This window comes from Juglans microcarpa x Juglans regia, chromosome 1D, assembly GCF_004785595.1.
Source record: "Juglans microcarpa x Juglans regia isolate MS1-56 chromosome 1D, Jm3101_v1.0, whole genome shotgun sequence".
Lineage (NCBI taxonomy): Eukaryota > Viridiplantae > Streptophyta > Magnoliopsida > Fagales > Juglandaceae > Juglans > Juglans microcarpa x Juglans regia.
In genome coordinates, this window is record NC_054594.1 from 27259377 (window position 1) to 27278208 (window position 18832).

An 18832-nucleotide genomic window follows, 5' to 3' on the forward strand; every position below is an offset into this window, starting at 1 on the left:
AAATGAGTAATGTTAGGTCGGTTAGACAATGCATGAGTATACCTTTCAGATAATCTGTTAGACAATGCATGAGTACTTAAGCTATGCTAGTCAACACCACAAGATCAGGGAAATGAAGCTGTACGTGCAAAATATGATCCTTATTGCAAGTGAAAACCAAGCTTAACTACGTACGTACGTACCTGATGATCTGTTAGTTTTTACTGCATCGCTTTGGCGTCCCTCGTCTTTTTGAATTATCAAATGAACTTCATTGGTAGTCGTACCATTTGCCGATTGAATGTGTATACCTTTCAGATCATATAAATGTCAATGAATCACAAAATTATTAATTATCAAATGCTTAAGCCAAATTATTAACGAATGCAATACTTGCCTACTACGTCAGGTACGTGTGTATATATATAAAAAAGTAACAGAAATAGAAGAAGCAGGATTTCAGAATTTTAACTGAACTTTAGTACTCGAAATAACGTGATATTACGCCTTGCAAGTAATCCTTGTAAGAATAGTACTTAAAAGAGTAACAGAAAGAAGAGTGGGCGTATACTCACAAGAGGAGATCCATCGTTTCCAAAACACGAGACGGTCCACTGGGGAATGCGTACTCCATAGAAGCCAATGCGTATAAAGGGCTGTAGTTCTCTTTGTCCGGAGCAAGAACCAAACGTGGACAGCGCCGGATTAGATCCAAAGCAATATCTGTAGGTTGTGTTGTACATAAAACAATAATTAAAAAAAAAAAAAAAAACCCAGATAGAATCAATAATTGTAGTGGAGATGAGATATATATATATATACATATATATATATATATATATAGTTTGACGCAGATCAAATTGTTACGTACGTACGAACGTACCTAAAGCTATGGTATATATAGCTTGGGTACAAAGTGTTGAACCGCTCCTGCCCTTTTCTGGAGTTAGATCTTCCAGCGGAGTGAGAGAATAAAGATATCGAGCCATTTTTATATATCCATTTGAAAGAGCCATAACAACTGGAAGCATTTGGAACCCACCGGGGATAGCCCTTCCCATGCTGACCAACCTTTTGTTCTTCCTAAGCATGCACTCCGCCATCTTGTACTGTCCACTATATGTTGTCTCCAGTAGAGCTGTGTCACCGAAATTGTCTTGTACTTCCAAGTCATCTTCCGACATTTCCTCCACCAACGCTTCCACTATATGGACATGTCCCGCCTCAACAGACACGTGAAGAGCAGTCTTGCCCAAAGTAGTAATTTTTGCGGTCTTTGAATTGGGTTGGAGCTTAAGGAATTCTTTTGCAGAATTCCAATCACCACTTTGCAAAGCCTTGTGTAGTAGCGCATACCCCATATAGTAGTCCGCGTTATAAGTATTAATTATGTTTTGCCTCCCTGCACCAAGTTTTCCTTGTTTTCTTATAATAAAATGAAATGAAATGAAACTATTTATTCGTTTGGGGCAGCCATGTCAGAGTTGAGTACATGATATGTGTGTGTATGTAAATAAGATGATCATTAAAGTTAGTACGAACAAGAAGCATGCCATGTTTAGGGAGGAAACATATATGCCTAAAACGTCTCTAGCTAGCTAGCTATAATAACATGGTGAAACTAGTTGAAAGGCAATTAGTTATATATATAGTTAACACCTAGCGCGCACTGAAAGTTTAGTATGAATTCAAATCTACGTCTCTCTCCTAAATTCCTAATCACTTGGAAAAAAGGACTGTAAATTAAGTCACAAAAATTGCTTGAATATCATATGAATTTTCAATCAACGATCAAACGTGCAATGAGTTGCTTGCAGGACGTGTAGCAAATAAGCTCGCAACAAAACGGAGAATTATGTAATATTCTCATCCGGTCATCATAATGTGTTGTCATTAAAATCATTGATTTAAATTCTGACTTATTTCAACTTCTAACAAAGGAAAAAATCAAGACTACATTGTATTTGCACATATTCGATTAATATATAGTGAATTTCTCTTCTAGACTACATGGTTCAATGTCAAACCATGCACGCAAGTATTAGTCTCATTTTTTTTAGGTGATAATATTATTCTAAGCATCTAAACAATGGCATATGACTTCTAAAATATTTAGGTGATAATATTAAATTATCTATTTTAGTATATTGTTCTATTATTGTATATATATGAAAACCAATATATAACATATTATTCTGCAAAGTTCCGTTAATAGTAACAAGAAAATTGCTCCTAAAAGGTAATTACAAAATTTTGCTTTCACATTAAAATTTAATTAAATTTGCCGTAACTTTGCACAAACAACAATAAACCAAAAAAGAAAAAGTGGAAAACATCTGGTTCAATGGGCATGTCATCATTTTGTCTTCCTTGTCCCTAATTGTAATCTTATGTTTTTTTTTTTTTTTTTTGTTCAATAATCTTAATATTGCTTGAGAGAGAGAGATAGAGAGACCTGGGCTGTTTGAGGGGCTTCCTGGTTCAACCTTTTGATCAGGTGCAATCATTGATCCATCATCGTGAACATTACTGGATGGGATGTTCAATGAGTTTTCCTGCTCAGCCACTGGGTTATAACTAGCTCCTTTCGATGGTGGTTGGTGTACTAACTTAGGCAACATATCCCAAACAGTTTTAGCAGAACTGATATCATTGATCTGAGATTGTATTTCCATCCCACATGAAATCTGAATTGCATGCAAAGCTGCAGCATTCTTCTTCCTCCAAGCTTTGAATTCCATTGCATCATCTTCTGGTTTTGGAGGTTTTGAGGTTGTTTCGAAAATATCCCAAAGATCTTGAGCTAAGAGATAGTTTTTAATGCAAGCACTCCAATTCTCGTAATTGTCATTTCTAAGAACTTCAAGAACAATTGTGCTTGTTGAGAGCATACTTGTAGCCATGTTCAACCTGTCAAAATCAAGAAATATATATGCAATTAGATGAAACTTGAAAGATATATAGACATCATGACACGCATTTCAATTTCCTGTTATGGATATAAGTAAGTAAATTTATCTCTTCCCTTTGACATAAGTCTTTTAGGACAAGGATTTTCACATGCATGGTTTTTGAATAGAATTCTTGAATTTGAACATTGACCTTACAATTCATTCTAAATAAATATTTCATATGTTGGAATCACTTATTAAGGGAGAGTTTGACCTACACGTGAAATAGAATATTAATAATATGTATTTTTATCACCATGCTAGTGCTAAATGCTACTGAAAGATGATAGAAAATGGTAAACAACATTGGCCCTAATCTTCATGATCTAGTCTATTTCAATTTATACAAAGAGGACCTATGTTCTTATTAATTTATATAGGACATCTTCCTTACAAAGAGGACCTATATAAAGAAGAAGAAAACAAACCCCAACACCCGTCTTGGATGAGAATCAAGGAAATAAGAGAAGCATATTGCAAAATCTATGAAACACTCTTTGATGATATATTTTTTATGTCTACTAGTGTTGACCGTAGTTATTATTTACAATGATTTTCTATAATAAAATCAAGAGAAAACAAATGTGTGGATGTGGAGATAGTTTTAGGGTTACGAGGATTTTAATGGTTACGGAAATAAAGGTTAATTAAATATTTTAGGTTTTAATTGTAAATACGTGCTTAAGTAGAAATTTACACAAGTTACATGCCTATTTTAAAGGTTGAGGAATGATATTCATTTGGCACTATTGTGAGGAAATTTAGAGAATGTTAAAAAGTAAGATAAGTAGTGCTCCTATGGTAAATTTTGCCAAAAGCTGACCGAGATTAAGTTTGAAAAAAACTTGCATATTTTGTTAGGAAAATTGTCTCAGTTATTTTCTGCACTAGTCTCTATATTTGAATATTGAAATGTGACATTTTTTCATGACTGGTGTTGACATGAATAATTTTTGTACTATATTTTTCTATTGCATAAAATGTGAATATGAAATCTGAAACCTTGATCGGATTCTATGATATTATCTATTTAGCATACTATTTATGTTATTGCATTGTATTTGAAACCCCTAAGGTATACGATTTTATTCTATCCGATTTCTAGCCCCGCCACGAGATGTAATAGTAGCCTCTCATTTTTGGCCCCACTAGGAGATAAAATAGTGGCCTCTGACCCTATCACAGGAAATAATAGTTGCCTCTATTATAAGTGCAATCGCTTTGGTGATATATGGTGATTTATGTTATGGTTTACTATCTGCAAAATGTACAAATCTGCCATGGGGTAAACATAGACTCTGTTTTGAGTGCACTCACTTTGTTGACAACATAGGAATTTATGTTCTACTTAGCTAACGAAAGATATGTACAATCTTCCACGGTTGTAACTATGGCCTCTGTTTTGAATGCACTCATTTTGGTGACAAAATAGTAAGTTATGTTTTGTTTGGCTATCCGCAAATATGCACAACCCTGTCATGCGAGTAAGCATAGACTCTGTTCTGTTTCTGATGTTGTTTAGTATGCTTGTGTCTAAGGTCTTTTGTATATATTATTTGACAAATAAATGTTTCAAAAAATATCACTACTATTGTGTTTTGAGAATTGTTTGTTTTTTCATTATGTAGATGGCTCACGTTTACATATTATTATAGGTTCATACTATTATAGGTTTGATGCTTACTGATTCGGTGGATTCATCTACTATTTTTTTAGATACTTGCTAGTTATAACAATTGGAATAGATGACATGACAGGATTATAAGATAAATATGAGATAAGTGTCAGGTAGTATAAGTAGATTAGTATGAGTTTAGTTCATTCTGGAAGAATTTTATTTTATTTTATTATTAATTTTTTTTTTTTTTAGTGTTTAGTTCATTCTGGAAGAAATTTTAAGCATTTGACTTCATGTTAAAAGGTTCGTCCCAAGTATGCATGGGGCATGAGAAAATATATACATATAATATGGTAAAGTAACGTAACCCTTGTAGGACTCCTAATTGAATAAACTCGATCGAAACTGTCATATTAAAGTTTGGTGACTTTCTTCCGAATAACAAGTGAAAAACATAATAATAATAATAATAATAATAATAATAATAATAATAGTTGGATAAAAGAAACGATATGGAGAAAAAATTCTGATTAAAGTTGTGGAACTTCACTCATGTTACGTACCTAGCTAGAACGTGTAATGGTCTACCAAGAAGTACGTTAAGAATTTAAGGAATTATTGTAATGTCTCAAATTTTGTATTTCATGGTGAATGAACTGTCATTTTACCTGGGTAGAAGAAGTCCTTACAACTCTAGTTATGATCTTGATTAATTCTTTGGAATATAGGACATTATACTTTGGTCCTATTAAAAATGTTTTGCTTTGCATTGTGTACTTTGTAAATAGTTCATATTTACATACTAGTATATATTTTCTGCTTACTGAATTGTTGATAACTCACCTCTTTATACTACAATACTTTTAAATAATTTTGATGATTCAATTGAGAATTTGGAATTAGAATTGTTGGCAAGATTTGCTAAGGATAGGGGATTGAGTACCTGAGGGTACTATTGCTATTAGAGGATTTTATTTGGTAGACTGGATCTCATTATGTTTATTTGGTTTATTGGGACGTTGATAAATTTTTGAGACATGTGAATTTGTTGGTTCATTATGTGGAGGTTATTTGGAGTTTGTGAAGTCGTTGATTTTATTTTATTGGATTACTGCATTGATTGGTAGAGGAATTTATGTAGTTTGTTAAAATAGATAAATTAATGTTTATAGAGCTTTTGGAATATCTACTTGTATTGTGGAAGATGATTTTCTAAGTGACAGGAAATAACTTTCCGACTCTCATATAGAATAATCTGAGTATTTATATCCCTAGCAGAGCATGGGAAAGGGTGAAAATCTTAGTAGACCAAAGGTCGAGAGCAAGGTAAAGAAGCCTCTGGAATTGAAGTGAAAAATAAAAGTAAAGTATTTACATCTAGGCATATAGTAGTACTCCTATTTATAGGAATACATCATGAAGAACTTATAAAAATAACACGTGACTATCATGTGATACGAAAAGAATGAAGTGAATAAAAGAATATAACAATGTGAAGAAAAGAATATAACAATAAGAAGATGAAAAATAATAAGTCTAATTCTGATACGAGATCCAGGCAAAACATCCAAGTACATTCATTATTATTTATGTTATCGGATCAGTACCTTCATGCACTATCTGTGTGCTGATCTCCAGCAAGACGAAATGGTCATAATACGTTAATATAAGTTATAATACGTTAGCATACGAGAAAATAAGGAAAACTAAACACTAACCTGCCGGCCAGATTCTCCTGCCGATGCCCATTGACTTGATCAGTACTCAAACTTGAAGGCTCATGTTCATGGGTGATACAATGACCAAAATAAACAGTAAAAACTCCAAATTATTACCCCATAAACTATATAAATCTTCTATAACTAGTAGCAAAACTTTGAACTTTTACTAAAATAATTAGCGAGAGCCAATTTAACAATTTGCAATGATCTGGACTTCACTTAGTGCTTGTTTGAGATTAATGTGGTAGGAAATAGAACTTTTCATTATAGTGTTTTATTGTAAAGCTTTATTAAAAATTCTACTATTGAAAAACAGTTTACTTTCTGGTAATCATGGGTTTAAAGTACTTTTAGAGTTCATGAAGATCAAGCTATTTTTAGCAATGCCCTCATGATGTACACTACAACATTTAAGACTTTTTCGGCTATCAAAATCAATGATATATTGAGTAAAGATCAATCTCAGAGAATACCTCTATTTTTTGCAACTGATTAAACTAATTAAACAGATGATAATTGATATGAGCAAGATGACAAGTATTTTTCTGGAGTTTTGGTGAATGAGGTAGACTCGAGCTAGCTTGTTATTTCAAAATATATCATTGATTTTGATATATTTACAAAATATATGGCCAGCTAAAATTCCCAAAATTGAAACTTCTATCAAACAATGTAATATAAATTAAAAAAAAAAAAAAAAAAGGTACCTGTAAAGGCAGAATCAGTCTGGCTAAGAGCAATATAAGCAACCTTGCCGAAATGAAACTCTAAAGTCTCCTTTTATTGTGGAGTCTCTTTCGTTTCTTCGTAAAACATGAATCACGGGGGAGAATAGGACAGAAAACTTCAATCCCCTATATCTCATCTCATATTATTTATTTCATCTATCTTATCGTTATAATTTTTTTTAATTTATGTCGAACTTTAAACTTTTGTTTTATTTGTAAAGACGTGCCACGTTTTCAAACGAGAGAATCGTGCCGAGTCAAAGGCGATTGTTGGAGACTGTGCACATTGAATGGTTGGTGCTGCGGAAGTCATTGTGTTATTGTATAAAATGTGTTAAGGTTGGGCACAGCATCTCTCGCACGTCAAGCTCCTCGAAAGTTAAAAAGACGTGCCACCCGCGATTCCGCTCAACGAAACCGTAGATTTTGACGTAGAAGACGATTGTAACCATAGAGGTTCGTCTCCTCCTGAAGAGCGAAGAATTTGAGGCTATTTTTTCCCTTTTTAAGTGTTGATTAGTTAGTTTAAATTTAAATTGGATGACTATATTATTTAAATGTCAGGGTTTGGAAAATTAGTGGTTTATGGATTTTGAATATTGATGTAACTTTGAATTATGGTATTGATAGAATTTCTAACAATCCTTTTATTTTATTGTTGCAAATTAACTCCACATTATTATGTTGCATGCTTGCACACACTTACTTTCACAATACATTAGGTGTGTGTGACCTGAGCGGCCAACATCTCAAGGTCGTGACTTTTCCCAAGACCCAAATAAGGGTTGAGGTTGCCACAACTTGCCTTCCGTCAGTTCTAACTTTTTCTTCCTATCTAGTCTTTACCTTTCATAACATAGAATTTTAAAAGAAAACTATTTACCAATAAAAATCCATATGTCATGGTACCATTCTAAACTAGTCTAAATGCTCATTGTACCATTCTAAATCTATATATCGTATGTAATTTGGATAGTCACTCGTATTAATTTATATGATTTAATTATTACAATTTTTTAAATTATCAGATAAAATATAATAAATAATTTTATTTTTTTAAATTTCAAAATAAAAATAATATTTTATTTAATTTTTATTTTTTATTTTAACTCATCTCATTTCATCTCAACTTACTATGTAAATGTCTACTAAATTGTATGGGATGTCCGTCCTGCTGATGTATCCATTAGGCGGGGCGGATCACCCCGCCCGTCAGATGCGGGCGGCGGGGCCTCCCGCCCGCATCTGGGGCAACATCCGGGGGCGGGGGCGGGCTGGGGTGACCCCCGCCCCGGATATAACCCGCCCCGCCCCGCGGATATTATTATATATATAATTATAATTATATATAATTATATTATATATTATACGTTATTTACATATATTTAAAAAAAAAAAAAAAAAAACCCAGGCATGAAACGACGGGTTTAAAATTAAAACCGAAACCCTTGGTCCCTTACGCAGCCCCCCTACTTCTCATCTCAGTTCTCACCTCTCACTCTCGCTCGCAGCCGCGCAGCCTCGCTCTCGCCTCCGACTCGCACCCGGTTCCGCCCGGTCCATCTATCTGCATCGCCATCCCCGTCGCACGACTCCGACTCGCACCCGGTTCCTCTCTCTTCATCTCCGAAGGTAAGAAACCCAAATTTTTAAATCAATTTTTTTTTTTATTTACATATTTAATGGAGATTGGAGGAAGGATGGGGTTTATCGGAGATGGAGGATGGGATTTTGTGAATTGTGTGCTGTGGAGTTTAGATTGTGCATGTGGTTTGATCTTTGAAATTTTGAATGTGACCCGTGAATTGTGTGCTGTGATTTTTTTTTTTTTTTTTGCATTATATAATGTGTGTAAATCACTGAATTTCAATATTATTGTGTCTAGGGCTCCAATCCGAAACCCTAAATTAATTTAGGGGTTTTAATCTTTGAAACCCCTAAATTAATTTAGGGTTTCGAAATACCCTAAATTAATTTAGGGGTTTTAATCTTTGAAACTCCTAAATTAATTTAGGGTTTCGAAATACCCTAAATTAATTTAGGGGTTTTAATCTTTGAAACCCCTAAATTAATTTAGGGTTTCGAAATTTCCTAAATAGCCCAATCCGAAACCCTAAATTAATTTAGGGGTTTTAATCTTTGAAACCCCTAAATTAATTTAGGGTTTCGAAATTCCCTAAGTAGCCCAATCCGAAACCCTAAATTAATTTAGGGGTTTTAATCTTTGAAACCCCTAAATTAATTTAGGGTTTCGAAATACCCTAAATTAATTTAAGGGTTTTAATCTTTGAAACCCCTAAATTAATTTAGGGTTTCGAAATTCCCTAAATAGCCCAATCCGAAACCCTAAATTAATTTAGGGGTTTTAATCTTTGAAACCCCTAAATTAATTTAGGGGTTTAATCTTTAAAATTGCTATGCACTAGGGGTTTAAAAAATTAATTTAGGGGTTTAAAAACAAAATTTGATGTTCCCTACCAAATTGAACAAAAAAAAAAAAAAAAGAATGCACTAGGGTATTTCGAAATTCAATATAATGAATTAAGATGAAATATATATATATATATATATGAAATTATGAATGTCAAGTGGTACTTTTTTTTATTCTACTTTTTTTTTTTTTATGTTCATTATAATTTATATAGTTGCTATGCTTATGCCTTATAGTCTTTCAAGTTATAAATATATATATATATATATATATATATAAATAACTAAAACCACTATAAGTCTTTTTATAACTTGAATAATTAATGTGTCTTTTTAATGCCTAAAATTTATGACTTTAAATTTTTTACAATTGTTTGATGAATTATATGGTCTAATTTTTTATTCTAATTTTTTTATGTTCATTATATATTTGCTATGTTTTCTATAATTTCAGATTTGTTGTTTGCTTGAGTTCATGGATATGCCAGCAGATTCTAGTGCGAGCTCTCCTTTCCAGGCCGAGGGCACCCCTACCCCTACCCCTACACCTACACCTACCCCTCCTAGTCAAACCCCTACCCCTAGCCCTACGGCACCTTGCCCCGCCCCCAAGCCCAACAAGAAACCTGCTTCAATAGTTTGGAGTCATTTCACCAAACTAGAGGGTGGTGACTCAAGTAACCCCCAAGCCAAGTGTAACTATTGTGGAAAAATTTATGGATGTCACTATAGGAAACATGGCACCTCACAATTAAAGGTGCACTTAGAAGAGCAATGCAAAAAAAGTCCAATATTAAGATCATTACAAGACAAAAGCCAATCTAGGCTAGAAATTGGACTTAAAAAAAATGGCGGATGAGACTAGTGGGGGTGCAACTTTGAAGGGGTATACTAAGTATGATCCCGATGAGTGTAGAAGACACCTAGCTCGTATGGTCATAATGGACGAGCTACCTTTTCAAATTGTTGATGGGAAAGGGTTCCAAGCGTATTCTCGCTACTTGGAACCAAGGTTTAACATTCCTTCTCGCCACACGGTGGCAAAGGATGTAAAAAAACATTATTACATTGAAAAGGAGAAGTTGAGGGGTCAATTGGCGGATCAATTTGTTTGTCTCACCACTGACACTTGGACATCGATCCAAAATTTTAATTATATGTCTTTGACTGTGCATTTTATTGATTGTCATTGGACATTGCAAAAGAAAATTATAAAATTTTGTAAAATTACCGATCATAAGGGTGAGACAATTGGAAAGGCCTTGGAGGCCGCAATAAAGGAGTGGGGGTTGACCCGAGTGGTTACAGTCACAGTCGATAATGCCTCGTCTAACGATGTTGCATTGGGACATCTAAAGACCTATCTTAGAGAGGCAAATAAGACACTCATGGGTGGTGAGTGTCTGCATGTGAGATGTGCGGCACATATTCTGAATCTGATTGTCACTGATGGTTTGAGAGATCTTCATGACTCGATTGCTCGGGTTAGGACTGCTGTGAGATGGGTGAGATCTTCTCCTTCGAGGTTGGACAAATTCAAGGTTGCTGCGAGATCTGCGGGCCTAACATCTAAGAGGGGCCTTTGTACTGATATGCCTACACGATGGAACTCAACATTTCTGATGTTGGAGGCGGCCCAAGAATATAAGCTGGGATTTACATTATTGGGTGACGAAGACATCCAATATGTTAAATATTTTGATGATCACGGGGGATTGGGGAAACCCGTAGAGGATGATTGGGAAATTGTAACTAATTTTGTAGAGTTTTTGAGGCTTTTTTACGATGTCACCATGAGGCTATCTGGAACTTTGTACCCTACATCCAATATTGTATGTCAGCAAATATGTAGGGTAAAAGAAGAATTAGATGACATGGTCGCGGGTGGTCACATTAGAATGCGGGAGATGTCATTGATTATGAGGACAAAGTACGACAAGTATTGGGGAGATTTAACGAAGGCTAATATTTTGTTATATGTAGCTGTCGTCTTTGACCCGAGGTATAAGTTGGATGGCATGATATTTGGATTGGGCCTTGCGTACGGGCAAGTATGGGCAGAGCTTATTGCAGCAAGGGTTCGGGAAACCCTTACTAGATTATTTGATGAGTTTTCCACCCTGCGGGGTGGTAATATTGCGGCACCTACACCTACCCCCTCAGCCTCAAGCTCACAGTTTCCTGAAGTCGAGGTTGGGAAAAGACGTAGATTAGAGTGGGGTGAGAGGTATGAGCAGACCCCCTTCCTTCGGAGTTCTATAGAGGCTCAGCCAGAGATAGACAGATACTTAGCAGCAGAGATTCTACCATTTTCCCGAGATTTTGATATATTAAGTTGGTGGAAGGTGAATGCAGTGAAGTATCCCATCCTTGGAGAGATAGCCCGCACACTTTTGGCCATCCCTGTTAGCACAGTAGCCTCAGAGTCGGCCTTTAGCACGGGAGGACGTGTATTAGATTCATTTCGGAGTTCATTAGCTCCTGCCACTGTGGAGGCTTTGATTTGCACGCAGAATTGGATCAAGGGAACTCCAATTCATGTTCCGGATGTTCTTGAGTATGAGAAGGTCGACGTCGAGGAGGATAGTGATGATCAGTTTGGATCTGGTATTTATTTTAATTTCATTTTATAATTTCTTATTTTAATTTATTTATTTTCATTTAATTGGTATTCATTAATTTGATTTCAAATTTAATACTTATAGTGATACATGAGACGACGTCTACGGCTACCTCCGATGCAGTATGACTTTGTATTGGACCCACCATTGTCATGGTTTGCACAATTTCTTCCATAATTGTTTTTTGCATTTAAAATTTTGTTTCATCTTTATAACTTTTTAATTCTAATTTGTTTTATTTTTAACTTATTAATATTTCAGGTTTTATAACTTATTGACTTTTATGATCTTGATTTTCAGTCTCACAGCAATCGACATAACTCACCACTCAGTGAACTCACCGCTACGGCTCCACCCCAAAATCAAATTGATCAAATTGAAAAATTATGATTTTATTCATTTAACATTAATTGTAATGTTGCTACAATAGTTAATTGTATAATTTGTAATATTTATTTCTTTTAGAGGAGTTTGTAATAGTGTAATAGTTTATTAGTTCTCTTAATTTGTATAATTGTGAACAAAATATTTTAGCATAGTGCCTTACTGCCTTAGTGATGATTACTACTTAATTAGTTAATAACGTAATAGTTCAATGTATGATTCTATATATCCCTTATATATATTTTTTTTTCCTGTTTTTAAATATATATACTTTTTAATCTAAATAATGGGCTCAAATGGCCCAAAAACGAATTCTGGGCCCAAAGTGGCCTAAAAACCGATTCTGGGCCAATTAGGGCCCAGAAAAATGTACTGGGCCGAAGGCCCAGTATGGGGGCGGGGGGTGCGGACGGGTGGGGGTCCACCCCCGCACCCCGGCCCAACGGACGGGGGACCCCGCCCCCGCCTTGCGGGGGCGGGGTCCGGGGAGAAATTCCCCACCCCCGCATATGCGGGGGCGGGGGGCGGGGGAGGGGTGGCCCCGCCCCGTAGGGGGCGGGTATCACCCCTAGGACCCAGGGCCAGGGGCAGGCCTGCACTTAAAGAATTATTAAAAAATATTTCAAATATTTAATAAAAGTCCAAAAACTACTCTATTGCTTCTAAAGAGTACTAAAAACTCTTCCTTCCTATAAGTTTAAAATAAGTTCTAAGAGTAATTTAGATTCAGATATAAATTATAAATAATAGAATAAAAATTAAATTATTTATTATATTTTATGAGTAAATTTAAAAAAACTATTTTAGATTTGAAAAAGTTGAATTGTTTATTATATTTTATGTGAAAATTTAATAAAGTTATAATTATGAGATGAGATAAATTGAGGTGAGTTTTGAATTCAGACAAGACTAACCTCTCGAAATCTCGCAAAAATCAATACTTAAAAAAAAAATTGAAATGCACTTCAGCAGTAAATGGGTACTAGATGCCCAGCCAAAAATAAAATATATATTTTATCAAATTAAAATTTTCGCCTGAAATCTTAATAAAATCTTTATTTTTTGCTAAAAAGTCTGACCTGAAATGTTTCTATTACTAAGAGTTAAAAGACGTATGAAACCAACAACAAACATACATTAACTTTTTTTTTTTTTTTAAAGAGCTGGTAGCCACACACATAGCAGCTCCATTCCAAGTTTATTCAAAAAAATCTTTACTTTACGCGGAGGATTACCAATATAACCCATCAAATAAAAACTGCACAAGCCTATTAACAACAAAACTACTAACCAATGACCCCAGCTAGCTAAATCGCAATAAAGAATTCCTTAAACTGAAAACCTCAACAACGGAGAGAGGGGAGACTAGATGCGTCCAGCCTAAGCATGCCCCTCACTTGCTGCAGAAGTGCATCATGAACTCCATACCTTCGAACCATACCAGTTTCACTCTGTCTAGCAAAGAAATCTGCAACTTGATTTGCTTCCCTAAAAACATGTGAAATCGAGAAGTTAACTCCCCTTAGAAATCTACTAGCTCATCCCAGTAGTCCGAGAGGTACCATGCTGAACAAACTCCCCTTGATAGCCAATGGACCACTAAAAAAGAATCACATTCAATCTCCACTTGAGAAAATCTAAGATCCTTACATAGCTCTATCCCAGCAATGAGAGCTCTCAGTTCAGCCATATTATTTGTGCCATGTCCAAACATCGACGAAAACGCCGCCTTAAATACTCCTCTATCATCCCTTATAACACCGCCACCCCCACAATTGCCAAGATTCCCCTGACAACTGCCATCCACACTGAGTTTAATCCATCCTATCCCAGGTTTATGCCATTTAGCTATGCATGGTGAACATTTAATACAAAATCTAATTGGAATATCCAAAGCACGAAGAACTTGAATATCCATTCGGAATGGAGAAGCCCCTCCATTCATATTCTCTGAGATTATCCGCAACCAGTATTTCACTTCCATCCATACTCCATCCGCCGATTCATAAATAGACTCCATACGAGCCTTACATCTACGCCCCCATAACTTCCAAGTGATCAAGCTCGGAAGCAGACCAACCAACATCCCATATTGTGATGCACAACGTGCACAATTCAGCCATAAAATAATTCGGGCTTCCAAGTTGACGTTGCCATACAGTTAATTCCCAAAGCCACCCCTGCTTTTTTCCAAACCTCCTGAGCAATTTATCCCGAGCAAAGAACATGGTCTAAAGATTCAACTTTTCCATTTTGATAGCAATTACACCTCAACGCTAACTGAATTCCCACTGATTGTATGCGCATATCAACCAGATACAAGCAAACCAAGCTTTCCACATGCAAATAAAAACACGCTTCGGGAGCAGAGGATGTCAAAACCATTTTAACCTCGGGTCTTCTTCTCTATGATCGCGAACAACCTCCCAAGCACTTGCCGTATTAAATTTACCATCTATCGACGGCTCCCAGATGGGAATATCAAGCCCCTCCCTACAAGATAAACCTGAGCTCATCACTACATTAGCATTTTCTTCTCCCAACAACTCTAGTAACATGTTAACATTCCACCCATCTCTATCCCAACACTCACGAACCTGCAGCTTATTATTTTGCACTCTCTGAACCTGTGCACATAATGGACCTGAGGCTAGCCAACGATCAAACCAGAAAGAGGATTTTCCTTCCTTAATCTGACATCGAACATGAACTAGCACTTCGGGCAGAACACGCATAAAAGACCTCCAAAATTGAAAGCCCTTATTTGGATTTACTTCCTGTAAATGTTTGCCATTTTTCAAATACCTGGCTTTAAAGAATTTAGTCCACAAGTTATCAACTGTCAACAAGTGCCACACAAACTTCATATGCAGAGATTTTTCCACTTCAACAAGATCTCTAATTCCCAATCCTCCCTCATAAATAGATTTACAACAATTAGAACAAGAACACCATTTCCGCTTCCCTCTGCCATTCATTCCACCCCAAAAAAAAGACGCCAGCATAGAATTTATCTTATTTAAAAGAACTTTGGGAACATCCAATACCGCCAATTGATGAATTGGAACCGAAGATAGAACATGCTTGACCAAAATGAGCCGGCCCCCTTGAGATAAGAGCTTTAATTTCCATCCAGCCACCTTATTTCTAATTTTTAACACTAGCGGTTCTAATGTTCGAGCAGTTAACCGTCCCTAAATCAGAGGAACACCAAGATAAGTGGCACGGAAAACACCTTCAACAAAACCTGTCATCCATAATAAATTGCGCCTTCTAGAATAAGCAATATGCCGAGACAAAAAAAAGACTTGACTTCTCCTTGCTAATTAACTGCCCCGACCAGTCCTCATTCCTCTTTAGAGTTTTGATAAGCCTTCGAATAGACCTCTTTTTTCCATTTGCAAAAATTAAAATATCATCTGCATAAAGAAGATGCGACACCAAAGGCGCCAATCGGGGATGATGGAAAGCCCCTATCCTTTCCTCCTCAAAATCATTCTTAATAAGATGACAAAGAACTTCCTGCACAATAATAAAAAGATAAGGAGAGAAGGGGTCCCCTTGACGAAGGCCCCGGGTAGGCTTAAAAAACCGTTGTGAGTTCTGTTCATCATTATTGAAAACCAAGGAGAAGAAACACATTCCGCCACCAACCCACACACATGCGTGGAAAAACCAAATCCCTTCAAAATCGAGTCCAAAAAGGCCCAATCCACTGTGGCACCCACGACCCCTATGTAAGGAGACACGGGAATTGAGACACTGGGATGATGACAACAGGGTCACACATCCCAACGTTAGTGCCAAGTGTGTGCACATGCAACGGTGTACAAAAACAACGCAGCGGATAATTAATACAACTAAGTACCAAAATTGTTAATATAATTTAAACAATTAGTTAAAAGGATTAAAAATTATACAGTCATCCATAATAAATGTTTACAAGTCCCAACCAAAAACGAGTGATCTAATCACTCCTCGGGCAGAGCCGACTCCTCAGGCTCACCCTCATCCTCTTTTGCATCAAAATCTGCGTTACCACAAAATGGTACCGCAGGTAACTATAACCCAAATAACCACAAGATAAAAATACATTAATGCTACTAACATGCATGCATATGATGAGATATACATTAAATCCAAAAATACTATTTTTTCCGAAAATAGATATTTTCCAACACACGCCAAAATCTCATTTTGACCCAAAAACAATACTCTGTCATTTTCCCAGAAAATAACCCAATATTCCATTAACCAATGCACCATGATCTCCCCTAGGGATCATCCGCACGTCCTGACTTCTTAGCGATGCTCAGTTCCGTGCCCAGCGTGTACGTGGCCAAACATCCTCTAGCCCACACCAGCAAAGGGGCCACGGAGTCGGCACGAGACCATCTCGTCCGATCCCATCGTTGCCCAGCGACAATCCAGGGACGTCACTCAGTATATTCCGCTCCCGAGTGACCAGAGGAGCTCCACCGAGATAATACCCCATCTCGGCTTGGGGTCGTGATGTACACGCACCCAAAATCCTTTAACACATGAAAACCCAGTTTTCATGAAACACATGAACATGATGCATGTACACGAAAATCCAGTTTCCTTTACAAACATGATCATGCGTGCAATATGCTATGTACATGAACACCAAAACCAACAACCAACAATTCACAATACCAAACAATCACACAACTCCGTCCATAGTCCATCCGACCCCCGAACTCCTAGGACTCAGTCCGGCATGTCCAACCAGATCACAATAATATGAGTTAGAGCAAAAATATATTTAAATCACGATAGTTCTTTGGAAAAATACTTACAGCGCTATAATATGATTTTCAAAGGATCACGGAGGTGCAAGAAGTGGTAACTCAGCAACGTAACAGTGTAAAATACACTGTGACCATGGGTCTCAAATACCCACTTTTGAATGGGGACAAACTAAGACCCGAAATTGATAAGGTTGGGCCTAGAGAGGTCGGTGAAGCCAATGGTGGTGGTGGTTTGTCGTGGGTGGCGGCGCAAAGGGTGGGTCCATTGGGTTCGTTGTGCTTCACCGGGGACGGATCGGAGCCGGGGTTGGGTCCATTGGGTTGCCAAGAGGTCGGGGATGAAGTGGTGAAGAGATGGTGATCAGAGGTGGCGCGACGGCGACGCGTGAAGGAAGAGAAGGTTGCGGCTTCAAGCCGTGCGTGGAGGAGAACGCCGGCGATGGAGGAGCTGAGATTTAAGGGGAAGGGTCGCCGGCCGGTGGGGAGTTGGACGGAGGGGGCGGCGTCGGTCACCAGTGGCTCACGGCAGCGGGCTGGGTGGAAGACGAAATCGGATGGAGAGAGAGAGAGAGTGAGTCGTGCGGGATGGGGGGAAATCTGGGGAAAAAGAAAAGAAAGAAAAGAAAAAGGAGAAAAAGAAAAATGAAGGGAAAGAAATGAGGTCCAATCCTCACATCTTGGGTGACAGAAAATGATCCAACGAAAATGATTTTAAAACTGCAAATCAATTAAATTAAATTAAACGTAATGATACAATGAAAATAAAATAATTAAATCTCACAATCAATTAATTTAAAAGGAGAACAATTTAAATGTACAACAGTAAATAAATATTAAGAAAACATAACAATTTAATTTTTTCACAATTTAAAGATCATAAAATAACCCATGTAAAATATCCGATAATTATAAAATAATAGAATAAATTTTTGAATTATTAAAAATAATCCTTCAGTAAAAATACACTAAAATACGGGGTGTTACATTCTCCCCCTTAAAAAATAATTTCGTCCTCGAAATTGGCAAAGTCAAACATAAGGCTAAGACAGGAATAAGATTCAACTAGGAGCAAACTTAAGAACATACCGCCAGAGTCAATCGAACAGATACGGGTACTGTTCTCTCATGCCAGCTTCTCTCTCCCAAGAGAAATCCTGAGCCATCGGATCGCCCCACGACACCTTCACTATAGGTATTGTCTTAGACCTTAACCTTTGCTCTTTCCAATCCACAATCTGAGTCGGGGCAACTTCATAAGAAAGATTAGGCCGAAGTTCAATACGTTCAGAGTCGACAAAACGCGGCTCTAGCTGACCAAAACTCTTTTTCAAAGATGACACATGGAACACATCATGGACATCCCGAAAATAATCCGGCAAGGCAACTCTATAAGCAACTAGCCCAACTTTCTCTACAGTCTGGAAAGGGCCAACATACCTCGGACTAAGCTTACCCTTCTTGCCAAAGCGCTTAACCCCTTCATCGGAGAGAGTTTAAGGTAAACCCAATTGCCTATCTCAAAAGATAAGTCTCTTCTCCTTGTATCAGCATAACTCTTTTGGCGACTTTGGGCTTCCGCCATTTTAGTCCTTATAAACTGAACTTGGTCCTTCATTTCTTAAATTATC

At 36.8% G+C, this 18832-nt stretch overlaps 1 protein-coding gene across 2 annotated transcripts; it reads right to left on the reverse strand.

The window, feature by feature from the left end:
• Nucleotides 1-206: 206 nt before the first annotated feature.
• Nucleotides 207-3012, reverse strand: LOC121242586. 2 transcript variants are annotated; one of them, XM_041140497.1, is made up of 4 exons: nucleotides 2456-3012; nucleotides 863-1381; nucleotides 555-702; nucleotides 207-290 (listed from the first exon to the last, which is right to left on the reverse strand). In XM_041140497.1, the coding sequence occupies exons 1-4, from the start codon at nucleotides 2880-2882 to the stop codon at nucleotides 251-253; spliced, it is 1134 nt and encodes a 377-aa protein (XP_040996431.1). In that variant the 5' UTR covers nucleotides 2883-3012; the 3' UTR covers nucleotides 207-250. The 2 variants fall into 2 exon arrangements, with proteins under 2 accessions (XP_040996431.1, XP_040996424.1); XM_041140490.1 differs by having other exon boundaries at nucleotides 2435-3010.
• Nucleotides 3013-18832: the final 15820 nt, after the last annotated feature.